The following is a 26,188-nucleotide window of genomic DNA, read 5'->3' as shown; positions in this document are numbered from 1 at the left end:
TAAAAATAATAGTAAATCAAATATCAAACATTAGAGACAAACACGAGTTTGCTGGATGACAATCCATATTGAACTCAGAACTATTTTTCTCTCTGGAAGATTGAGGAAAACAGTGAGCCCTTCTAAAAGGGCATTTAAGCTATAGGGAGCAGTAGGGGATATGTTGGCATTGGTAGCAAACTCAAAAATAAGACAAATCCCTGTCAACTCTTATAAGTCTTAGGGCTGTTAATAAGGGCCAGGAACTGAGGATTTCCTTTTGATGCTATGAATGTGATGCCAAGCTACGTTCAGAGTGGCGGGTCCAGGGGAGGGGCCAGGGGGCCCACCCCCCTTATTTTTAGACCAAAAGGAAAAAAAAAATGAAAGGCCTTCTCCCCCCCCCATCTCAGGGTCTGAATCCGCCACTGATTCATACATTTAAAATGAAGGAAAGTTATCAGGTCACTGGAAAAACAGTATTTTTTTTTAAAGTTATACTGTTATTTAAGCCTTGATTAATTGATTTTGACTGATTGATTGAGCCCAGAGAAAAAGACCCATTTGGAGTTAAGAATGAGAAACAATGCACAATAATGAACTCAAGCCTTGTTTTCCAGGTTTTGCCTTCTAAGCAACACCGGAGAGAGACAGTTGCTGTCTCAATGAATTTACTCCATCATCCCCACTTATCTTCATAAATACACTGATGTTACATTCATGAAAGACCTCTGTACTGTAGTAGTGCTAAGTAGAGTCCATTGTAAAAGGAAGCAAAATCAAAAAATAAAACAATTTCATTTTAAAGTTGATATCACCTTTAAGTTTTTAAAACTCCTTTATTATACTTTTGTCTTTAAAGCTTAAAGGAATTTCTTCCAAAGGAATATGTCAAATCTAAGAGTATAGACAAGAAAATTAAAGAGGTAAGACTTTTTTTTAGAAAGCCCTATCTTCTGAAAGTGACAGCCAGGAGAGAAATGTCATTGCAAAGTTTAAGTATTGTTTCAGCATATTAAGCCAGTGGGCAGTAAATCTACCAACAAGAACTTTTGCTTTATTGCTTTTTTGACAATTTCTATAAGATTTTTTTTCTAAATGTTTGATACATGTACCTTTGTATGTTTTGTTTTTTTATCATAGGAACACAAGAAGGTGTCTGGTCATGATGAGCTGCAGGCAAAGTACAGATATGTTCAACTTTGTAGGGGGTTGAAGACGTATGGAGTGACATTCTTTCTTGTGAAGGCAAGTTATCAAATCAGTATTATTGTATAGAATATATATATTTATGTTTTTGAGTTCCACATGTATTATGTATTTTCATTGGTTTCTTAGTGTAAAGTTCAACCTCCATGTGTGACCACTTCTCTCTAGCGAATTCCTCCCATAAGCAACCACTAAAAAAAAAACACCAACCTTTTCCTGGTCAAAGCCCTACACTTAGAACTCCTCATAAATGACCACCTCCTGTAAGCAACTGGAACCATTTTTAGGGCTGATAGTTTTATAATTTTCTATTTTCTTAAACCTCTTGCAAGCGACCACTTATTTAAGGCATGGTCTGAGCTCTATGTTCGCTGTGTGTACTATGCTACATATATCGTAACTGAGAAATTGCTTGCAAGAAATTATCTTCCATAAACTAGATGTGTCTGGATGTCTTCTTGGAAGAGACCTCTGGTGGATCTTTTCTTTCTTTCTTTTTTTAGAAGGTTTAAAGGCTTGTTTAAAGGGGAAAGTGAACTTAGCTTGATCCAGCTAGTTTACTGGCATTCCACTCAAATTTTTAGAAACAAATAATTCAAATACAAAATAACAGGATTAAAACCCCAACTGGTGGGAGGCAACCAGTTGGCTATTTGCAATGGTGGTCGAGGATTTGAACTTGGGACGTCTGAGAACAAATCCAGAAAGTGTCCAGAGCGGGGCTCGAAGCCGGAACCGCCAGATTGTGATTCAATGCACTCATCCCTCGGCCAGGCTGCCTCCTTCAATAGAGTTTTATTAAATACTCAACAGCGTAATGATACTAACGTTACATGGCATTGCCTATCATTACATTATGATATATTACACTATAAACACTAATACAAGAGTAACCACATGTCTACACACCTTTATACCTCTTATTTCAAGGAGAGATATTAAAAAATACTAGTAGAAAGTCCCATAAAACTGGCGCATTTAAATATATTTATGTAGACATTTGCGCCTTATAAGTTTAATTAATTAAATGAAGTAATAAATTTGATGTTGTTGTTTTTATTGCTGACAGGAGAAAATGAAAGGCAAAAATAAACTGGTTCCCAGGCTGCTGGGCGTGACAAAAGAAAGCATTTTAAGAGTGGATGAAAAAACAAAGGAGGTCAGTGTCTAGTTAACTCTTTGTGCTCCAATAGCGTCCAAAATCAATTTTCTCCTAACGATATCCATAGATTGTCAAGTGCAAAGTCTATGAGAATTAATAAAATGATCACCAAGAGAAAAATCTTTGATCTTTTATCAAATTCTCTCAACTAATTCTTTAAGGAAATGTATGGAGATCAGTTTGGAGAATTTGTATGTGGATATTAGGGCTTAATGGGTTAATAGGGAGCTTCAGTATTGATGAAGGTGAAAGCACAGTGTTCTTTGAAAATACAGTGGAATCCCTTTTGACTACTTGATTTTTCAAAACTCCTGATTTTTTTTTTAAACCAAAAGTTGTTTCTCTTTGATTTTCTTCGGTCAGACACTGTTATTTTACCCCTGATTCTTCAAACCCTCAATTTTTTCAAAACTTCAAGATATTTTGAACCAATTCTGTTTCCTTTCAAAAATTTACATTTGATTTCTCAAAAAGTTTGAAAATTCAGGAACCAACAAAAACCTGTTTAGCCACATGCACTACTGTGCAAATTAGTCATTTTTGAAAGAGTCACCAAGAAGCTACAGCGCTGTTGTTGCACAATCAAGAATCATTTAAGATTTTGTAGAGAAGAGTTTCCACGTTGAAAAGATGAGCTTATCACCTGTTATTTCGGCTGAGTGAAGAAAGAAAAGTTTTGAAGTAGACGGCTGAGTTGTCAAAGTAAGGGGCCAGCTAGTCCAGGGATATTTTATTTAAAAAACACCATCTGTAAAGAAATGCCAAGTAGAGTAACCGGGCAATACTAATCAAGTAGGCTGCGATTTTCGCCGGCAGCTGGCTACTTTTGACAACCCTGTCTGCAGCCTGCTTGTTTCTCATACACTGAAGACAGTACCATGTGTAGTAAAACAGGTGTGATTCACTACCACCTTCGATTTTTCGAATTCCTGATTTTTCGAACCAATTTCCATTTCCCTTGGAGCAGGGTGCAAAGAAAATCATTTTTACAGCTTGCCATTCGGGCAAGCTGAAGCTAGCTTTTACTAGCCCAGACGTCATTTCAACTAGCCCCAAAAACGTTTTGTTCTTCTGTTATTCAAATTCCTCATAAAACATCATTAGCCCATCGGGCAAGTTAAAAACAGAATTCACTAGTCCGATAGCAAAATCCACTAGCCCCGGGCTGTCGGACAGTACTTTCTTTGCACGCTGTGGAGGTTAGAAAAATCTGGATTCCACAGTATTTATATTGAGTTATGCAAGGAACGGTGCAGTTATTTCTTTAGAACTGCCATTTACAGTTGGAATGATTTGTTGTGTTGACCTTCAGGTGATGAAGACATGGCCACTGACAACTGTCCGACGCTGGGCAGCATCTCCAAACAGTTTTACTCTGGTAGGTTTTTTCCAGACTAGTTTCTTTCTTTTGACATTGCTGAGCTGACTAGACATGTTGACAATTGTTTGTTCTCCGAAACACGGTGATGATTGTTTATTTAAATTATTTTTTAACAGGACTTTGGTGATTACTTGGAGTCATATTACTCAGTACAGACCAATGAAGGAGAAAAGATCTCTCAGCTTATTGCTGGATACATCGATATTATATTGAAAAAGGTGAGAAGTAATACTATGTGCCTCGCGAATGCTTCCTTCTTCTGGAACTAATTTTCACAGTTATTAAAGTTTATCAGTTGTTGCTCTTAGTTTATTAAGAAAAAATGTATTCAAGGTAGTTGTCTCTGTGATTTGTCACAATCCAATCAAAGAACACAATACATTATTTATTGTATTAGTCATTACTAAGGCCAGATTACATTTGTCTTCATGAAAGTGAAGTTCGGAACAAATAAAATTGTTTCATTGCAGTCATAGACGCAACTTATGCAGTTGTCAAATGAAAGCCTGAATAAGTTCACACTTGCCAGGATTCCATCCCTGGCCCCTGCAGTACTGATGCAGCGCTCTAGCCAATTTAGCTAGCAAGCCAGTTGTAACTGGGAGAAGTCGTTAAACTGGTTTGTAATATTCCAAAGGTCTCCCCACGAGAAAAATCCCTTAGTCGTTTTTTCATCTTCATCATTCTGGGGGCCATATGAATTTTATATATCCTGTAATTATTGGAACCACAGAATGAAGAAAAATATGCAGAGAAGATTATTGCAGTTCAAGATGCAACTTATATATCATTTTAAAATTGTTTCAGTGGGACAACACAGCTGGGTATAATAAATGTACAGTCGACTCTCTCTTAACGGACACCTCTATAAGACGGACACCTAGAGTTGGTCCTTGCCTTTCTTTTCTCCCCTTATTTGACTCTCTATAAGACAGATACCTCTCTAAGATGGGCGCTTAGTGCTGGTCCCAAAGGTGTCGGTCTTAGAGAGAGTTGACTGTACATCCATGAAGGTTCTTGATTCAATTTTGCCATGTTAAATACTGGCACAACAGCAGGACACAAAAAATTCATTGCCTTTCATGCATTATCCTTCATGCATTGTGTAAAACCAATTTTAAACCAATTAAATTTTGTTTATCTTTTTTTTGCTTGCAGAGAAAAGGTCAAGAAGGTTTTGATCCAGACTTTGATGAAGAGTCAACAATGGTGGAAGATTCTGTGACCCCATCAAAGTAAGCATAGTCTCATTTCACAGACTGCATAATGACAGGGCCAGAGAACAATAATAATGATTATTTTTGTATGTTATTTTTAAGTTAATGCAGAACCCTGCTCTTCATATTGGAGATCGTTAACATCTGATGCCTGAGATTGACTTTCTACATACATGTGTAGTTCTCATATATCTTTTTTCGCTTTTTGTTTATTTTTGTTTATCAATAATTTGTTTACTGTTTATGTAAGCTTATGTCACTCATGATTTTGATTTGATTCAAGTATACATGCAGGGTTTGTCAGTCAACGCTATCACCTTTCAACTTTATTTTGCATGAAAACAGTATTTCACAAAGGCTAGTCGAGTTGGGTCAGTTCTTAATCATTATTTTTTTATAATTATATGATAGATGAACAAAATACAGGCCCCCCTAGCTCAGCTGACGCTCAATATCGGGAATATCAACTGAGTTTGTTTGAAACTTAATAGTTTGTTTAATACTTTTGACTGTGTATACTAGGGGTACATATCTTGAACGTCAAACTAACAAGGTTGGCCATGCTGCTACTGGATCAGTTGCTTTACCAGCTGTTATGCGAGCCGGAGGTCCAGGTACATCATTTTTTGGCTTTTATGATCAGTTTTTCAATAATTTCTCTTATTAATTCTTTAGTCCGTTTGTCTGTCCTCTTGTCCTTCCACTTTTTGCTCATTTGTTTATTCGTTAATTATTTGCCAAGACACACATTTATTTGCAAAGAGGTACAAATAATTTTTATAAAGAAAATCAGTAAAGAAAGTACATGGTGAAGAAACCTGAGAGAAACCATGGGGCTTTATAAAGAGTCAAATTTCCTCAGAGGACTTAAAAAAATGAGCCTAATGCAACAATATGGGCCAGCTAAAGAAAAAGAAGCTTTAAACGCGAAAAAAAAAAAAAAATAGATGTAAGTTTACAGCCGTATTAATATTATTTTAGTTAATAATAAAAGAACAGGTCTGCACTTTGGTATACTAATTGCTGTAATTTGTTTTGTCTGTCTGTTGATGTTTTTGTTTTTTAGGAGCTTCAAGATACAGTGTGGGTAAGATGGAGCCGGCACAGTATGGAACAGTCACAGGATCAGCTCATTCTGCCCACAGGCCACCCATGGTTAGTGTTAATTTGAGACACTGAGTGCATAAGTGTACATCATTATTATTTATTTATTTATTTATTTTTATTATATTTTGTAATTGATTAATTGAATTTGCATGGTTTCAGTTTTGTAGAAGGTGATTAACTTGTTAATGCTTGTTAAAATAATTCTTAGAAGTAAGGTTAGGTTATGTAGGTTGTATGTTTATCGCTGTACAATGTGGTCTCATGCAACTCATACTGTGCTATTGTATTCACAGGAATTCAAATCTTTCCGTTCATAAATAAACAAATTATTTAATGTCTTGTAAACAAGGGTTAGACTTGTAATCTGCGAGTTCAAGTTGTGGCCTGACTACTTGGTGGTTTTGATTTGGCTCATCTCAAGTTCAAATCCTTTAGCCACACTTGTACTGTACTAGTTTCAATTCTTTTATGTTGAGTTTCATTTGAATTATTTGTTTCATTTTCCCGTAAAAGCCCTTTGAGGGAAGAGGATAATTTAGCATTTATATACTTTTTTATTTATTCACTGGTTTGTAATGAAATAACATTAGTTTTGTGCAGATTATTAATTGCTGAATGTTGCATTATTTGTTTTTCCTCAGGGCTCTCAAGCTAAGCTGCATAGTCTTACTCCTGCACAGAAGGCCTACATGGGTAGCTTGAGTCAAGGCTTGGACACCATTGAATCTGCAGAGAAGGATCTGGGGACTCCTGCTCAAATCCCAGCTCTCGGATCTGATCCAGTAAGTCCTTGCTATCTACTCTGGAGGAGATTACTACTGGGTGATAATCTGTAGCATCCATGATTGACATTGTTATATATATAGAGGATATTACATGGCGGAGCAAAGATAAGAATTTTATTTTCGAGTAGCAAAACAATATTTTATGAATGAATGCAGCGAGTGTGTAAAATATTGTTTTTGCCACGAGAATATAAAATTTATATCTTCAAGCCGCCGTGTAATGTTCTTTTTGTTATATAGACAAAATGACATCGATAAAGTAATAGAGGAAAATTACCAAAATTACATCATCGATAAACTCACATGTGATATTATGGAAAATAAACCACTTGGGTCTCGTATGTAGTTTTTAGGAATTTTACGAGTAGTATATTTTCCAGTCTACATAATAAATATTGTTAAAGCATTTCTGAAAAAAAAATTGCAGTACAGAGTGCATTTTGTTCGACCCATGTTTTCATATCATGCACTCAGTGCTTGAGTCAAATTCCCCTTCTTGTTATTGATTATTTTCAGAGAGAGAGCATGAAATTATCTGTCATAGTTATCAACAGTAATGCATATTGTGTTGTGTAATTATTTTGTTCGGAATAAATTTTTGCTCTCACTTTTGTTACTTGCAAGTGATCCAAGAAGTGTTCTACAATATACTTTCATTCTATCAGTTCAGTGTTTCAATTCATCTTAGACTCAATACTAACTGGCTCTTATTACTAGGCTTCACTAAAGTGGAAGCAGAATACACTTGACCTTTCTCGACAAAATGTTGCATCAAGACTTGCTGCTCTCTCAGCCTCATGTGCCTCTATTGTTACTCTCACTTCAGGTATTACATATTCATGTGTTGCACTGTGTCGTTCTTCGACTTATTTTTGAAATTTCTGTGTCATTTATGTATGTTAATGTTGGGAGTTGGTTAAGATTTCATAATCTTGCGATCATCAGAAATAATCTGATTGACTCAGCTGATCAACCATCAATTATATTCAGATCAATTTCTTTACAAGACAGTATAAGAAATCCATTTTTTATTTTTCATCTGTGAGCAAGTAAAAGTACTATAAACTTTTAATTTTCAGCTGTGGACCACTGTTATTTTGAGAATCATGTTGGTGTTGTGTTTTGAACTACAATAAAACACGCACAATGTTTCAATAATAGTCATCAATGCATTAATCAAGACAGTGTGCATTTTTCTATAATTGATTATCACTTTGCTTAAGGTTTTTGATCAATCATAGATTATAATTGATGACTGGCACACCACTAATGTATGTTAAAGTTGTACAGAGTGAATCGTGAATTCTAAGGTTGTTTCATGTTTGGTCACCTTTTTAAGGGGAGCCTGAAGAAACAAACTATACTGCTGCTGGTGCTGCTGTGAACACTATGTAAGTACAGCTTTATTATCCAGGCCCATAGAATAACTGCTGCCAAGCAATCACTACAATGTGGATTGTAGACTGTTAGAATATGACTATGGAAGGAAATTCTTACACCCATTCTTAATGTGGCTTCTGTTTATTACACCATTAATTTTAATTTTTGCTGTTTGACTCTCCCTTGTTTTCCAAAACAAAGCAAAATAAAAAATTAGGGAGGTTTGCTTCATCTCTAGTGTAATGGTAAAAAAGAAAAATTGTAAAAAATGATTTCATCTGCAGAACCTTGGAAAGTTAATTTGTGTGAAATTATTATTATCATTATTATTATTATTATTATTATTATTATTATTAAACAGCCATGTAATAACTGAAAAAGAGGAAAATGTAACCCTACCACCATTTTCACTTGACAAGTTCCTGTATGTTTTTTCACTGTACTATGCAACCTACCAGTGCAGTGCCTTTTCAGACTTGTAGTTAGTATTATAAAGTATGACTGTCCTTTTCTTTTGTTATCATAATGATTAAGTAACCTGATTCAATTATCCGTTTAAGCTCCTCAAACCTTCAAGACTTGTCCAAGGGAATCAAAATGATCGCTGGCTTGCTGGATGATGGAGATGATGGCAAAAACCTTCTTGATGCTGCTCGAGACCTTGCTGGTGCCTTTACAAATCTACTCAAAGCTGCTCAGGAAGGAGGCGGAGTAGACCCTGAAGTAAGTGTTTTGTCAGGCTGACAGCAAGTATGGGTAAGGTGAAGCAACTCTTATGATGTGATTGGCTGGCTAGCTATCCCAGCAGGAAAGACGGAATTTCCTAATTTCTCATGTACATGCTTCCCCCATGGGCTATTTGTAAATCCCTTATAATACCCTTTTTTACCCCCTCCGCCCCCCACCCCCATAAATTTTGCATGAGCTATTGTTTTCAAATGCTTTTGGGAATATGCACTCCTACAAAGAGCAGGGGGAGGGGCAAATGGGGTGTACCATGGGCGATTCAAAAAATTAATAGAGAATCCAAGAAATGCAGCACAACAGATTGTTTCATTCTAAGCTTTGTTGGCAAGACAAAACCGACATAGGATTAGCTCAGTCAGTAGAGCCCTTCACTGTAGATTGGAAGGTTGTGGGTTTGATTTCTGGAGCTGGACCATTACTCAGGGTCTTAGGATAACTGAGAAATGAAGATACTCCCTTTGCAATGCAAGCAGCAAGACCTTTGTGTGGCTTGGATGACCATGTAAACTGGCAATCCCGTCTCCAGTAGGAGACGTAATAATATTGTCCCCAATTAGCACCTTCGTGTTAAATACATTGACACTCAAATAAAGTGCTTTTTTAACTGTTCTTGTTTTTCTTTCTGGGAGTTTTTACTGTTTTCTTCATCTTGGTCAGTAACCCCCCTCTTCCTCCTCACCCCACCCCCCCCCCCCCCCCATTGAACTTGAAAAATATCTAGTCATTTAATATCTCATCCTTGGTCAATAATTATTGTACAGTGGCTGTGTCTTAATATTATTTTTTTGTATAGAACCTTAATGTATAAAACCCTGTTATAGCAAAGATCCTGGTTTAATGAATGATAGAGCTTTTCAATTGGAGTTTTTAGTAATAGTTCTTGTGTGTGTCTTAGTTCAGGGACAAACTCTTGTCAGCAGCAGGGAATGTAGGTTCATCTGGAGCAACATTGTTACAATATATGGGTGAACCAGAGGTGGATCATCAAACTCAGGTAACTATGCTCTTTTAACCTCTGCACCAATATAATTTCAACAGTGTCACACTACATGGGTAGCAGATAACCAGATCATCAAACTCATGTAACTATGCTATACTAACCTCTGCACCAATATAATGACAACACTGTCGCAAAACATGGGTAACAGATAACTGGATCAATAAACTCAGGTAACTATACTATACTAACCTCTGCACCAATACAATATTACAACACTGTCGCAAAACATGGGTAACAGATAACTGGATCAATAAACTCATGTAACTCTGCTATACTAACCTCTGCACCAATATAATGACAACACTGTCGCAAAACATGGGTAACAGATAACTGGATCAATAAACTCAGAGAACCATACTATACTAACCTCTGCACCAATAAAATATTACAACACTGTCGCAAAACATGGGTAACAGATAACTAGATCAATAAACTCAGGTAACTATGCTACACTGACCTCTGCACCAATATAATTACAACACTGTCGCAATACATGGGTAACAGATAACTGTGTCAATTAACTCAGGTAACTATGCTATACTAACCTCTGCACCAATATAATTACAACACTGTCGCAATACATAGGTAACAGATAACTGGATCAATAAACTTAGGTAACTATAATGGCAGCTTGACATATATTCATTGGACAGTGATGTTAGGTCATAGATTACCTGTTTTCCACATTGCATACACCCAATACATTGATGAAAATCAAGAGAATTCTGGTATACATGTCATTGGTGGGGAGCTGAAGCAACTATGACATTGACGGCAAGGAGAATGAAAAATTTATAGTTTTAGATTGGAAAAACAATAACTTTGCATGTGCCTTATGCCTTAAATGTACATTTCCTTGCCATCATCGCACAACTATGACATGAAACTTCCTAATTTCACTTTTTAGGGTGGTTATTTACACAATACAACAATATTCCTTTTTCTTTCTCTGACTTTACTCACAGTCCTTTAGAATAGAATGAGATGGAATAAGACCAATGAAGTTTGAAACAGCTTAAAATGATTTGCTTTTTAAAGTGAGGTTTTCGCTGTAGCTGCCATCATGGTGGCTGGTCATGTTACACGGGATGATTTGCAACAACAATTTTTGGTGCAACAAAGCGTTGCATTGTTTGAACAATGTTGTAACTACTTGAACAACGAATAGCAATGCTTTGTTGAGCTAAAAATTGTGGTTGTGAATCCCCTTGAGTAACGTCTCCTTTAAACTCTGTATTGTGTATGGTGTGGGAAAAATTTTAAGTTGGTCCAAAATTCTCAGTATTGTTTGTGTGACCTATAAAACAAGCAAATAAAAAATTGAAAATTCTTCAAATCGACAACTGCTGAATGTTTGTAAACCCCACAGGAGATGCTCTTAGCTCTTGCACAAGGTGTTGCCAATGCAACAGCAGCGTTAGTGTTGAAGGCAAAGAACATTGCTAGTCAGTCTCCTGATACTAAGGCACAAAGTAAGATGATCACTGCTGCCAAGGAGACAGCCAGAACCACATCCCAGCTTGTGGCCTGCGTCAAGGTTGTGGTTCCATCAATAACTAGTCACATGTGCCAGGAACAAGTTGTGGAAGCCGCAAAACTAGTTGCTACTGCTGTTGATGACACTGAGAGTGCCTGCAAGGTGAGTGAGTTTGCAAGTGTGACCAACATATATCTTCTCCTAACATTATCAATAGTTGATCCAAAGAAAAGGTTATGAGAATTGATCAAATGATCACCTAAGGGAAAATTCTTTGGTCTTTTATTGAAATCTCTCATTTAGTTCTCTAAGGAAATGTTTGGAGATCAGTCCGTTTTGGTGATTTTTGCAGGCATAGCTTAAGAACTATAATTTATGGTAGCAGTACTACCATTGTAAACAAGCTTTCTGGCTGCTATCATTCCAAAAGGCGTCAATGACAACCAACACTTTCTTGATACTACTTTATTATTTTAGACTTGTCCACTGAACAAAGTCTTGGTGAAAACCAAGAACTGTTTTGCCCCCAAAATGTGACTGCATTATGGAACATTTGATCAACCTTAGCCAGGCGTTGTGTTATGTCATGTATGTATCTTCTTCCACCATAGGAAGCAGCACCTGATGACTCAGACCTTCTCCCAGAGATGATGACTGCGGCACAAGCTGTACGAGATGCTCTGCATGCTCTGCTTGTTAAAGTGCGAGATGGTGGTAGGGATGCTCAGCAGGCTGGACAATATGATGCAGCATGTGATGATATTTTAGGAGCTACTGACAGACTGTTTAACAGCATGGGTAATGCAGGAGAGATGGTCAAGCAGGCCAAGATCTTGGCTCAGGTATAAGATTTGCCCGTATTTACGAATAAGCGCTTATTAAAGATTTTATGCCTCAAATGGGCCACTTATTTGAGGGTGGCATTTAGTTGAAAGTTAGATGTGACAAAGAATCGTTACTTTAAGGAATCGATTTTCAGTAACTAACAGTCTTTTGATTTTAGTTGCATTGAGGGTGGGGGGTGGCACTTATTACAGGTGTAGGGGGCAGTGCAAGTAACGTTTTTATCTCAAATGCGGCACTTACTCGAGGACATGCCGCTTAGGCTTGGGTAACGCTTATTTGAGTAAATACAGTATTCTAACAGTAAAGATCATGCCACCATTTCCACTGGACAATGTTTTTATCACACCTTTTTGACCTGTTGTGCCCAATTTTGACAAATTTGGTATTTTGAAGGCAGAATTGTGGATTTAAATATTTTGTTGCTGCTCTTTTGAAATTGCATGGGTCCACCATCAAAACACAGTGCATTTTGATTGGTTTTGTTTCATGATTATGAAACCCGTCTGAGTTCTCAAACATCTGCAAAAAACACACCAAACAAGACGTGAAAAACATTTTGTATGGCAACAGTAATGCAATCTTCATTGTAAAGAATATTTAACAATAGTTTTCTCATCTTCATGTACCCTGTTAGTCTGTGTCTCTTAGCTGCTTATAGTGTGTGTTCTTTTCTATGGACACCAGGCATCATCTTCACTGGTAACAGGAATAAAAGCAGAAGCAGAAACACAGGATGATTCAGATTCACAGAAGCGTCTTCTTGCAGCTGCAAAGGTGTTGGCCGATGCTACAGCAAAACTTGTCGAAGCAGCAAAGGTTAGTCAAGGCTGTGCTGTTAATAGAAATTGAAGGGAGTGCGATGCTCTGAAATAATTGTAACATTCAGGGTGCCCAGCATGTGATTTTTATGAAAACAGTAAGGTTTCCTAGCTATGCAAGAGCAAATGTAAGGCGCCAGGGGCTACTACTACAGCACAGCCCTCTTAGTTTGTTGTAATGATCCAGAGAAGATACCTCTTGTAAGGTTTTAACTTGCTTTAAACTCAAATTATCACCCACTTATGCAGGTCAGTTTTTTCTCTGAAATCTTTGGTTCTCATTATCATGTTACATTACAATCTATTTCTAACCCAGTCTATACCCATAAGGAGGGCCAATGGCTTGTTTTCGTGCACTATGCAAGCATGAGAGTAAGGAAAATATACGAACATGAAATCTTAATAAAAGGGCTCTAATGATTGATTCCTAGATGACCCTGCGTATGCTCGTGTTCTGATTCTTGCATCTCACATTTAGACTAGCCCTAAGCTGCTGAGCAGAAATTGTTTGAAGAACCAGTTGGGAATACCACTGAGTAATGGTAATGATGACAGATGACAGACAAGTCACAATCCAATTAATTTGTAAGTTCTTTCCCTAGTGCACCCTCATAGCAATAGTCTATATACTGGTGTCTTGTTATTTTGCAGGGAGCTGCTAAAAACCCGAATGCCGCTGACCAACAACAAAAGTTAAAGCAGGCTGCAGAAGATTTAAGATCAGCAACTAATGCAGCAGCTAGTGATGCACTGAAGAAGAAGCTGGTCAAAAGACTTGAGGTTTTGAACCATGCAATTATTCAGTTGGCAACAAAATGAGTTGAGACACTTCACCCTAAACTGGATTTTCTACGTTTTACTGACTTCAAAGGGGGAAAATACAGCTTTTCCTCCCCTATCCCCTCCATGCAATTTGTGCCTCTGTTCGAGCTACCTATAGAAAACAACAAACATCCCAACTTTGAATGGAGGGGACTGGGGAGGGGTGTGGATTCTTTTGTTCTCTGAAGTTACTGTATTTGAGTAGAATGTCTCGACAGTTTTGTTGCCGATTGTTGATTATCCATTTTGTTTTTTTGCTTAATGTTTGTCAAGCAAGTCGAGCTCTGTGACAAAAATGTCCTGCCAATAAAATACCAGGTGACCTTTTGCGCAAAAACGTTACGAGAAACTTATCTGAGTCCTCAATGTCAAACAGGATGTTAAAAACATTGTCAAATGGCAAGAGTAATGTATTCTTCACTGTAAAGAATATTTAAATTTTTATGAAAACACCGCTTTTGCGTGAAAACATGATATCTTCACACATTCAAATAACATGTTTTTTGCAGACGTGAAAAGATCGCTGTTGCTATGGTTACATCATAAATAGTGGCTTTCGCTGCCAAAAATATTAAAGTGAAATGGTATTTCATTGGTGTGTATATAATAAGTAAAACATTACATGGCCGCTCAGGGAAAATAATTGTTTCTTGTATTGAAAAATATTTCACTTATTCGCGAATATTTTTCATCACTCCAAAAAAGTGAGTTATATTAATCGTGCTTCTCTTTCATATTAGGCAGCCGCAAAGGAGGCCGCAGGCCAGGCTACACAGCTGGTTGCCGCAGCTCGCATGGCAGGTCCTTCTAATCGGAATCAAACTTCTCAGCAGCAGTTGAACGATCAGTGCAAAGTAAGTGATTCTGCGAAATTCTGTTACAATCACTGTAGGGCTATCGCTAAGGACTGGGGTGATTTCCTTTCAGAAACAAGGTAAAATAAAGTAAATAATGATTTGGAGGTAGCAAATCCACAAAGTAGTTCTTCGTCTACCTGATTCCTCGACAAATTGGCATTTGGAAATGTTGGTTTTTGAGGAGAGGGAAAAAAACGGAGAACACAGAGGAAAACCTCTCAGAGCAAAGGAGAGAACCAACAACAAACTCTACCCACATATGACATTGACGCCGGTATTTGAACCCTAGGCCACATTGGTGGGAGGCGAGTGCTCTCACCATGGCGTCATCTCTTGCTACCCAACAACAGGAAAACAGATCCATCAGATTTCCTAGCTGTTCAGTTCCTGCCCGCTAATTGCATTATAACAAACAACTTGAAATCTTAGTATTCTTAGCCGTTTTGACCACCTTACCCTTTTAGTCTAGTGATAACTTTTGGCTAGGACAACACAATAATGAGCTTTGCTTACAACAGATAAATTGCCTTTGGAATTTGTTCATTAGGAAGGCTTTGACTGTATTTCTTACTTAACGGTTTCTTCTTTTCAGCCTGTTGAGGAAAATGTAAACCATCTCGTTGAAGCTCTAAGAGAAACTACACGAAATCCTGATATGGCTGCACCTCAGCTTGGGCTGATCAGTGCATCAAAGGAGTTTATTCAGGTAGCTACAAAGTAACTTGGCAGTTACAGTTAGTGCAAACCTCAGGTAGCTACAAAAGAAAATAGCATTTCACCTCTCAGAAGCTAAGAAGTGGGATTTCATGTCAGAAATCCAACCGTCTTAAGTAGTAGGACAAATTTGGAGTGTAGTTTTATAAGGACTGTTTGTTACGTTCCTTATTGTTACAGTATTTCACAGAATTGGTGAGACTGCGGACAAATAAGTGAGAGTGTTGTTATTTAGTACTTTTTAAAGCATGTCATGATTTTATATGCTTTTCAATACACGTTTCAAAATAAAATGCTATAATACAGAAAAAAAAAGAAGAATGGAGAGAAAAGTAGGAGCCTTCACTTTGAGAGATGCGTATTTCTAGGTCTAGGTGTAATATTTGTCATGCTATTTTTTTTTTAGCCAACAACTAAGCTGGTTGCCAATTCCAAAGCAGCTCTTCCAACAATCGGTGATCCAATCACTGCCACACAGCTGGCAAACTTTGCCAAATCAACTGCCACTTCTCTAGGAGAGCTACGTGAAGCAGCAGATAAGGTGATGATGAGATTAATCCTTCATTTTATTGGCACCATATTGAAGAAGTGTTCCAATTAAAGTTTTTTTGATTGATTAGTTACTGCAGATGACAAGGAAAGGACAATGTAAGATAAAGAGGAGTAATTAAACAGCGCAAATGGCACGGGTTTTGGGAGACACCAGAGTTTGTGTCTGTTGAACTGTTTAACCTGAGGTCTTGGAAAACTTAAAAAGGTCATGGAAAGTCATGGAATTTGAAGAGCTCAAAAGAGTACCACCCTGTCATTCAGTTAACTAGTGAGTTCATTCTAGTCAGGCACTTAATCAATCACTCGGGTAGCCAGTAAGTAAGTCAACCAATCCAGTCATTCAGGTAATCAGTTCGTTAGTCAGTCGCTCAGCCAGTCCCATTTAGACACTTGGTCACTCAGTCAATCAGTTGATCAGCCAGTCAGTCAGGGAACCAGTCAGTTTATAGGTATCACAGTTAGTCACTCAGTTGGTTAGTTAGTCACTCTGCCAGTCAGTCAGTCAATCAGTCAGTCGGTCTGTCTGTCAGTCAGTCAATCAGTCGGTCTGATAAGTGGTGAATTTGTCAGACAGCCAGACATGCTGTCATTTTGGGTAAAAACCCATATCAATAATTTTTTCATATTCTTTTTTTCTGAAAAAGTTACAGGTTATAACAATTTTTCCAAGAGCAAAATTTATTATTGAAATGGAATATTTACTGGTACACGCTAATTCAAGTTAGCATGGTAGTCATGTTTTCTTTTTCGTTTGTTTTGGAAATTTTGTCAGGCTGCTGAGGTATGTGGAACACTGGAGATTGACAGTGCTCTAGACACTGTTGGCGCTCTAGGCCGTGATCTTGAAGCATATGAAAAGAGTATAGAGGAAGGCAATTTACTTCCATTGCCTGGAGACACTGTAAGTATCTATAGGGAACGTTTTTTTTTGTCGTTATTATAATACAGCCAGTTCTATTAAGAGACACTTCACTCACAAGAACACTTGTATTATTATGAGTTTCTTGTACATAACATTCACACCAGATCAGGGTAGATTCTATTAACTCTTTAATCCCAATACCCACATACAAATTCTCCAAACTGATCTCCATACATTTCCCTTAAGGAGTATTTGAGAGAATTTGATAAAAAATCATGTCATTTTCTCAATGGTTATTATTTTATTAATTCTCATAACTATCTTTTGACATTTTATGGATATTGTTAGCAGAAAATTGTTGTTGGTCAATGAATCGATTGTTTGTAAAATGAATCTGTTAGTCATTTCCGCAACCAGTATCAAATTCAAATCTGCCTTCTTGCATGCGTAATATACAGTGCAGTTTTGGCTAAAAATGGAAAAATCTTTGTAGGGATTAGACTGCTTTGAAGACATTTATATCGAATTCAAGACAACTGAGCTGTCAGAATTATCAGAACTTTGTCGTGTGTGAATTCACGTCTCATTATGAATGCAGGGATTCTGAAATGACTCTGAAATCTACAACCACTAACAGATTCAACTTGCAAATAGTAAATTCATTAATGGAATCTTAGGGGGTATGCTTGACCTGGCTTTACTGTAATTTGTAATGTATGAGAACCACGAAAATAATTGTCTGCCATTGGTCTTTGCCCATTTTGTAGGCGGAGTCGTGTGGTCTTGAGCTCGGTGCTACATCAAAGTCTGTTGGATCATCAATGGCACAGTTGTTAACAGCTGCTTCACAGGTAAGTCAAAAGACTTGGTACCCATCGTTGAGCTTAGTTTTCTTAAACCCAGACAATTTGTTATCAACGATCAGGCTCACCGCGAGGTTGCAGTTCCAAGCTAACCGCTTGGTCATTCTCATTGATTGTGAGGTGTCTCAATAATTGGTGATAGCCCCAATATCAACAAGGTGCCAAAGCTGAGGTCGTATAGTTGAGCACTACAGTCAAGAGAGATCTACATCTTTTTGAAGGGGCTGTGGTACGCCATTTGGTATCTTTTTAGATGCTGATAGTTTTTTCGTACTACTTGAATTCCCCCAAAAATGGTCTTGTGCGGGGTAGGGGAGGGATAGACAGGTAGTCTCCCAGAAGTTTTGAGCATTATAAGCAGGGCGCAGATAACCATTATTTTGTGAGTGGTAAAACCAAAACCAAGAGAAATGGGACTGTCAGACAGATTAAAAAAGAACTTCCCTAAGCTATGAATTCATTCATAATAACATTGTTTTCAAAGATATTCATGGAAGAAGTTCTAACGTTTCTTAATTAGCTAAACAACATGCCCTTCTCGAAAATGAATGGCTGTTTTAAAAAGGCAGAATTACTCTTATGTTTACACGCAGGGTAACGAAAGCCACACAGGTATAGCAGCGAGAGACACAGCCAGTGCACTGCGAGTACTGACAGCAGCTGCGAGAGGAGTTGCAGCAACATCAGATGACAAAGCATTGCAGATGAATCTGATAAAGGCAACTCAGGCTGTTGTTACTGAGTCAGCAAAATTAATCCAGGAAGCAAAGAATGCGATGGCTAATCCTGGTGACCCCAACAATCAGCCTAAGCTTGCGCAGGTAAGGATACGTTCCTTTGTATTTCCTTTGATAATAAACCCACTGGAATACTCTATTTAGAATAGTATTAACAACAAGAGAGGGGATTGGCTACCTGTTGAAACTAAAGATTAATTTAAACAAGCAGGCAGATTTACAAATAGTATTGCTATATTAGCCTTTTTTCCTCGTGACTTACCTGTGGCCAGGATCGAACGCAGAATCGTGACCACATCATATGTAACTTGTTGTGCGAGCAGCCCCTTGGGATGGTCAAGTGAGTGAGCAAATCATTTAAAGCGAGGGAAAAAAGGGTCCAGCCGAGGACAAATGCACGCGTCAGTTCGACTGCTCATATTCCATGATACGTGACTGAGTTGTTGGTCTTTCCTTTTTTAAATTCATATTTGTCAGAAGTATTGTATTCCAGTAATTTTTTCAAGGATGCTTTATGATATCTGTTATATATATGTTCGATCCAAGACGTGTCTCATTCAAAAGAAAAAGGTTCAGTTGGTTATCACTGGCGACGCAAAGACAAGCACCAGTAAGTTACTGCTTATTTCACCCTGAAAACGGCCTAGACAAGTTTAAACCATCTGCACGCACAAACATGAGGGCTTTTTGTGCTTTGCTTCGTTTGTTCCAATGTGTATGGGTAGTTAGATCATTTTTCTCATGATTTTTAACTTTACTTAAACCACTTGATTTTATCCTGCTTTCAGCATCGAGCAAAGGTGAAAAAATGCAATTAACAGCCTGTGGGCGTATCTTTTTCGTTTTACAGGCAGCTAAAGATGTATCTCAGGCACTGAACAACTGTGTTAATTACCTGCCTGGTCAGAGGGATGTTGATGAAGCCATAAAAGCTGTTGTAACCTCCTCTCAGAGTTTAGCTATTGAAGATGTAAGTTAAAAACAACAACATTTGAACTTCTCCTCTCTTGCACTCGATTATGTTCTAACTTTTGAGTCCATGTATGAACTCTGACAGCGTGACCATGTTAATGACACGTTTTCATTAGTAATTTTGTATAGTAGTATTTGTTTTTCCATTTTATGGGATGAATCAGCTGTAAGCGAAAATGAAACGTGATGCTTAAATGTCATCATGGCAGCCTAATCTAATTTTTCTTCAAAAAATAGAAAACGTATTGGATAACATTTATCACCATATAGTGCAGTAAAGTGGTAGATGCATAGTTAGACAAGAAAAAAGTAAGCTTGCACCACATTCACAACAAAATGTCTTTGTAACAGCACCATACTCATCAGGGAGCAACGGTGGCACATTGGAGAGAGCACCTCCCTACTAACAATGTAGCCCGGGTTCAAATCCCAGTGTCAAAGCCATATGTGGGTTGAGTTTGTTGTTGGTTCTCCCCCTTACTCTGAGAGTTTTTTTTCCGCGTACTCTGGTTTTTCCCTCTCCTCAAAAACCAATGCTTCCAAATTCCAATTTGATCTGGAACGCACGAACACATTTAAACGAGTTCTTAAGAGCTCTTAAGTGCCTTGTGGGTAAATATATTGCAATTTACACTTTTTGTTTGGGTCTTGCAGTTTCCCCCGACATCAGAGGGGTACCAGGTGGTTCAAGAAAGGCTAAGCATGACAGGAGCAGCCCTGAATGCTGCAGCCAGTGACATGGTGACAGCTTCACGAGGAACATCCAATCAACTGGCTGTTTCAACAAAGAAGTTTTCACTTTCTTATCAAGATCTCTTGAATAGTGGACTGAAGTTAGCCGGCCAAGCAAAGGTAACAATTTTAAGTTGATTTATCATGAAAGTGTTAAGGTTTGGCGTGATCAATTTAGGTTTCTGGGAAACAGCCCACCTACCCCTCCACTAAGCCAACGTTTTGCTTTAAGTGAGCTGTAGGTATTAATGTTGACTTAGGGGAGGGGTAGGAGGGTAGTTTCCCATAAACCTAAATATCTGGCCACCCTTACAGATCAGTGAGATATTAACCTGTACTTTTTTGTTCTATGTTGTTAGGATGAGACAGCAAAAGATTCTCTTGTGCGGAACTTAAAAAACACATCCACAGCATCAAGTAAACTTCTTCTGGCTGCCAAGTCTTTAGTGTCCGATCCAAATGCACCAAATGCAAAGAACTCTTTGGCTAATGCTGCACGGTCAGTAGTTTTTTCCAACTTTAAGGAATACCAGGGACGTCATTGTACTATCATACTTATATGTTTCTCTTGTGGTCTCTGAAGTGTAAGAAATTCTTCAGGCATTGGTAGCAACGTTTCTTTGCCAACCATAGCTTATCCCTCAGCACATTTCACGTTGTATGTAAAGACCTGCAAATACTTGTTCCTAGATCACTGAAAGCCTCCAAGTAATCCGTTTATGAACAGTGAATAACAGCTGGTCCATATTTTTCTTACAGAGCTGTGACAGACAGTATCAATATGCTGCTTAATGCATGTATGTCAGCCGCACCTGGGCAGAAGGAATGTGACAATGCTCTTAGAAATATACAGGTAAGGTTTGCCATAGATGATCCTTTAGCCTTCTGTTGATACTGCACTTTAAAACAAAATCTTGTTTTTTGAGTATGATTTAATCGCTTTCTCTTTCATCATGTTTTTGCGTTTTTATTGTTGTTTTTTTGTTACTGTGACAGACGTAATCCAAACTCCCAGAAATCAAGCATTGTGGGGGCTGGCATGTGTGCTCAGAATCTGTGTTTGAAAAAATCATAAAATGAAACTTTTGTAGCAATACTATTGTATTTTACCATTTGTGGTTGAGTATTTTTCAACACCACATTTTGGAGTTTGAGCTTCATTATACTTCAGTACTCTCGGGACTGAAATGGTTAATCCTTTTTTTTTGTAGGCTGTGAGTAACATTTTAGACAATCCAGTTGAACCTGTCAACAGCGATACCTTTTTTGACTGCTTGGATAAAGTGACCCACAGATCTCAAGTAAGCATGAATTAGTTACACTGTTACTCAGATGTGCTCAATTCAGTTTTCTTAAAGTTTTTCGTAGGCTGAGGGCTAGGGGGTGGGATTTATTGCGGATCAACATCGTCTCTTCAGAAAAGATTAGCTGGTATTTTCTTGGATAGTAGGTGGCACATTTTGCGGGCTTCCAGTTCTTGTAGGAAACCCATTTAACTTGTGGATAGGTTTGTACGTTCTTTGGGTTTTGTTACTTGATGAGTATAACATTCAACTCTGTGAACACACCCTTCTCGTAGATGGACACAGAAATGGTTCCTGCCTTTCTGTAGGGCTGTTCTTCGACTCTCTATGAGGCAAACCGCTCTCAGAGATGGACACTGAATAGCGGTCCCAGTGGTGTCCGTGTAAGAAAAAGTAAAGTGTAATGAAATATTGGACCAGTGTCCACAATGAAAGGCTCGCTTAACAAAGAAGGCTAATTTTTTTCAATAAACCTGGTGTACTGCTGTTGTCAACCAAACAAGGAGTCGCAGGTTCTGACCAAAGATCACAAAGCATAGGTTTGTGATTCCCAAGCCTGTAGTTGACATGATATTATATCTCCTTAGGCGAAGTCTTAGTTCAAGACCCTGATTAAATCTGCTTTATTGTAGGATCTAACAGAGGCCATGCCCAAGATTTCTAACAGTATCAAGTCTGGTGATTTTGGCGAGTTTGACAATGGAGTAAAAGATGCTTCTGTAGCAGTCTGTGCGTTAACTGAGTCTGCTGCACAGGTGAGTTGTCACCGATACCAAAACTCTGCTTTTCTATGAACTTCATCCTATTTTTGCTTCTCTTTCTCTGACCACAAATATTTTCATTTTTGCGCCAATTTCTTCCCTCCGTTTCAGTGTACCTCACCGTAGGGCAAAACGTGTCTTGAGAAAACAAACGTCCTTCCTGTGTCGGTGATATTGCAAGTTTTAATTGCACTGCAAACACAGGGACGGGAACCCACTAGTGTCTATTTTGGAATGTGGGGAAAACGTAAGATTATTGTAGTATTTAGGCTACATGTTTCGGTGTAGGGGCGTGGATAGTTTTATAAAATTCCTTTCTTTCTGAAATGGCCTTTCGTTTTTCAGGCAGCATATCTGGTAGCCGTTGCCGATCCGTCAAGTGTTGCAGGTAGACCAGGTCTTATTGATCAGGCTCAGTTCATAAACTCAAAAGACGAAATCCTGGATGCTTGCCAGAATCTGCTAAACCCAGAAGCTAGTCAGCAACAGGTGAGATTCACTGCAGCAGCCACATTTAGGCATGATTCATGAACTACTGTTCACGAAGAAATAACTAAAACTGTTAGAAGGGGTTAAAGATAGGATCATTGGCAGTATACATGAAAACACGCGTGGAGTATCCACAAAAAGCAGTGCCTAACAGAGTGGGGGCTCCTGATAACAGCAGCTTAAACAACACAGCAATACGCATCATCGAGTTAGAGTGTGTATTTTGCTAATGCGTCTACAGTATACATATAAAACGAGTGAAGACAAAGTGCCTTTCGGACTTCCAATAACCTCATCTTATGTTTATTTAAGTGAAGATGTAAAAACTTATTCTCTAGTGCCGTTAAACAAAACCGAAAAGAAGGATGATGGAGGATCAGCCGGTATAAACGTTGATATGGTGCTGTCAATTTTTAGGCTCAGTTCATATTGAAATACTACATAATGTTGACACAATTTTGAATTATATCAAACTGACAGTAACCGCACCCCACATCTATGTATGTGAAGTACTCTGAGCTGATTCTCAACCATTTTCCGGGAAGCAAACGATTGCGTAATAAAACATCATGGCCGAACGGCATTGGTACTCCATGACGATAGAAAAACACAATAAATTTATTTTAATATTATGGAGCGTCACCCTCTACACTAAAATGTGGTATTCTTAGTTTCTCAATATCCCCACCCTTGCTAGTAAACTACTCCAGACATCGGAGTCCTGACGTTTCTTGCACAGACACAGGACACTTGAGTTAAAAAGCAAACAAGAAACAATAAACTTCACTTTCTACGTGTGAGTACGTGATGTAATAGTGTACTACTGTTAGTTCGTAAGGTTTGCTGAGGTTTATATATTACAACCTTGTAGCTCCCGTATGAATTGCCCCTTTCATTCTTAGAGTCGAACATGGAGACAAAAGTTAGAAAAAAGTGATTTTTTTTTATGCTATGATGAGAACAATGGATCAAAAGCTCTTTTACAAGATGATTTTCCTATTTTTCTTGGGATGTTCAATATTGGTGTTAAACGTTTTTGGTTGTGGTTGGATTAACTGTCAACTTGTGCTGATAGAATGGAATCTTCCTTTTCTTGGTAGGTCCTAGGAGCAGCTACTGCTGTTGCTAAACACACATCAGCTCTTTGCAACGCCTGTAAAGCAGCATCCGCTAAAACAAGTAACCCTGCAGCAAAGAGACAGTTTGTACAAGCAGCCAAGGATGTTGCTAATAACACTGCTAGTTTAGTCAAAAACATCAAGGTTTGTATTTCATCGATTGGCTGAGCATGAAGAGACTGATGTCTTTACTCTGGCCCTAGTCGCTCAAAAGGTGGATAGCGCTATCCACTGGATAAATCTATATCCAGTGGTAGCGGAATTGGTTTCCCTGATTCTTATCCGCTGGATACGGATTTAGTCAGTGGATAGCTCTATCCAACGTCAGATCAACCAGGGCCTGAATGCTATTTTAACTTGAATAATTTGAATGCTGTATCCCTTGTCAGTAGCTACTTTTCGATTTGACTGTTTCCAGTCGAGTACGACTCGAGTACAACTTTAAATTTTTAATGATTGGAACCGGTTTATAACTTCCCAAGCTTTTACTGAAACTGAAACGTCTTAATAGAGGGACTGGGGTGACAAGCGATTATCTTCAGTAAAACTAACGATCTTAGTCGGAAAAACTTGTATTAAACGGTCAGCCTGTATTAAGCAGTCAATTAGCCATTTCCTAACGGTGACAGCTATAAAATGCAGGTTTGACTGTCTTTTGATTTCTTATCACTGCAGGTTCTGGCAGGTGACATGACTGAGGCTAATCGTGAGGCATGTGCTGAGGCCACAAAGCCTCTCATAAACAGCGTGGAGAGTCTAACAGCTTATGCGCTGTCACCAGAGTTTGCTCCTCTCCCGGCTAAAATAAGCGAAGAGGTTGGTGCTGGTATCTGTTCAATACCGGTGAAAGCACTCTGAAGCCACCGTAAAGTAATGCGCAATTTGAATAGGCTTAAAACCGTGAAGTTTTGTTTTTGTACTTTATGCATTTGGCAAACACATTACAAAAGAACTGTCAAGCATTAAAAAGTCACATTTTGTGGAAAAAGCAGCTACATTACATTACATTACATTTTCGCCCGGTTATTGGACGGATTTGTGCATGGTAATGTGAGTAATGCTTGAAGAGAGGCCATTACAACTCTATCCCCGAGAAAAGCAGCTGGTAAAGCAGTATCACAATTCGTGGATTTTACATCTTCGTTTTAGATCCCAAATGTCATTTACACAGGGCTCGTACAGAGTCTTGGATTCTTGAAAAAGGCTTAAAATTTGTAAGCAAGTTTTCCAGCCTGGTAAAAGTCTGGAAAATGAAGATAATCTCTGGAAAATGGTTAACAGTTTGGAGTGTTTGTTTTCTTTCTCAAAACTGCATTGCAATTTGTTACTTTACATTTGCATGTCATCATGGGAAAACCTTGATTCTTTTGTTTTTCCTGGTTTCTTTCTACCACTTTATTGGTAACGCCCTGTCTGGAAAAGAAAGTACTGTGTTAGAAAAAGTCCGGTGAAAGTCTTAAGTTTTGAATCTTAAAATCTTTACGAACCCTGTTTACAGTCCTGTAGCAAACAGTTATTTTACTTTGTACAGGCTCGTTCAGCTCAAGTCCCTCTGATTATGGCAGGCAAGTCCATGGCTACTTCCAGTACAAACTACTTCAATGTCGCAAAAGCACTTGCTGTCAATTCTAAAGATCAGTCTGGTTGGCAGCAACTTGCTCAACAGGCCAAGGCTGTGTCAGATGCCATGAGAAGGCTTATTACTGCTATTAAGTAAGTGGTCCCGTAGCAAATAAGACAGACCTTTAGATTCTAAGACGAGGCGACTACGAGTTCGAGATTTTGGAGGGTTTAGAGCTTTAAATGAAACGATTTTAGAAAGAAATTGTTTGTTTTGTTGATCTCTCTTTCGTCATGTGAAATCAGTTTTTAAAAACCATTCTTATGACGAGAGGGACTGCGTGTTAAAATGTTATGTCTATTTTTGCAGAGACAATGCGCCAGGTCAACGAGAATGCGATGAAGCTCTTCAACAAATAAGCCAGACAATAAATCAGTTGGATCAAGCATCACTTGCTGCCATCAGTCAACAGCTAGAACCAAGACCTGAGAATTCACTACAGGTGATATTTCTTGAAAGTCTGCCTTGACATTGAGGTTGATTTGGCTTTACTGCTGATTTGTGGAATTAGCGAAAAAGCATGTAATTGTTTGTGTGCAAAACCAAGCAAAACGCCCATCAGATTACTAGCCTACAGAATAGCTGGTATTTTTTTCGCGTTTTTCAGGCGTGCAAAACACGAAGCGGGCATCCCTTCCCCCGTCGCGCGTGTCTCACGCGTGTCTTGGGCTCCCCG

The 26,188-nt window shown here is 38.3% G+C and overlaps 1 protein-coding gene across 1 annotated transcript in view; it reads left to right on the top strand.

Annotated features, from left to right (window-relative positions):
* The window catches only part of LOC140935305 (talin-like), a 53,199-nt gene that overhangs the window by 9,992 nt on the left and 17,019 nt on the right, over nt 1-26,188 (top strand). Inside the window, exons 12-45 of the mRNA XM_073384850.1 lie at nt 842-905; nt 1,123-1,227; nt 2,258-2,347; nt 3,663-3,728; nt 3,848-3,949; nt 4,890-4,966; nt 5,471-5,562; nt 6,015-6,103; nt 6,697-6,837; nt 7,558-7,666; nt 8,180-8,231; nt 8,781-8,943; nt 9,863-9,961; nt 11,337-11,606; nt 12,056-12,286; nt 12,975-13,106; nt 13,760-13,888; nt 14,671-14,784; nt 15,380-15,493; nt 15,908-16,042; nt 16,826-16,954; nt 17,683-17,766; nt 18,372-18,599; nt 19,366-19,485; nt 20,142-20,339; nt 20,579-20,718; nt 20,979-21,072; nt 21,431-21,520; nt 22,156-22,278; nt 22,630-22,773; nt 23,874-24,035; nt 24,567-24,707; nt 25,423-25,604; nt 25,822-25,954. Of these exons, the coding sequence (XP_073240951.1) occupies nt 842-905; nt 1,123-1,227; nt 2,258-2,347; nt 3,663-3,728; nt 3,848-3,949; nt 4,890-4,966; nt 5,471-5,562; nt 6,015-6,103; nt 6,697-6,837; nt 7,558-7,666; nt 8,180-8,231; nt 8,781-8,943; nt 9,863-9,961; nt 11,337-11,606; nt 12,056-12,286; nt 12,975-13,106; nt 13,760-13,888; nt 14,671-14,784; nt 15,380-15,493; nt 15,908-16,042; nt 16,826-16,954; nt 17,683-17,766; nt 18,372-18,599; nt 19,366-19,485; nt 20,142-20,339; nt 20,579-20,718; nt 20,979-21,072; nt 21,431-21,520; nt 22,156-22,278; nt 22,630-22,773; nt 23,874-24,035; nt 24,567-24,707; nt 25,423-25,604; nt 25,822-25,954 (4,342 nt within the window). The remainder of the gene's footprint in view (nt 1-841; nt 906-1,122; nt 1,228-2,257; nt 2,348-3,662; nt 3,729-3,847; nt 3,950-4,889; nt 4,967-5,470; nt 5,563-6,014; nt 6,104-6,696; nt 6,838-7,557; nt 7,667-8,179; nt 8,232-8,780; nt 8,944-9,862; nt 9,962-11,336; nt 11,607-12,055; nt 12,287-12,974; nt 13,107-13,759; nt 13,889-14,670; nt 14,785-15,379; nt 15,494-15,907; nt 16,043-16,825; nt 16,955-17,682; nt 17,767-18,371; nt 18,600-19,365; nt 19,486-20,141; nt 20,340-20,578; nt 20,719-20,978; nt 21,073-21,430; nt 21,521-22,155; nt 22,279-22,629; nt 22,774-23,873; nt 24,036-24,566; nt 24,708-25,422; nt 25,605-25,821; nt 25,955-26,188) is intronic.

This window comes from Porites lutea, chromosome 4 (genome assembly GCF_958299795.1).
Source record: "Porites lutea chromosome 4, jaPorLute2.1, whole genome shotgun sequence".
Lineage (NCBI taxonomy): Eukaryota > Metazoa > Cnidaria > Anthozoa > Scleractinia > Poritidae > Porites > Porites lutea.
Note: the sequence above shows the minus strand (reverse complement) of the source record. Positions and strands in the feature narration are given on the sequence as shown.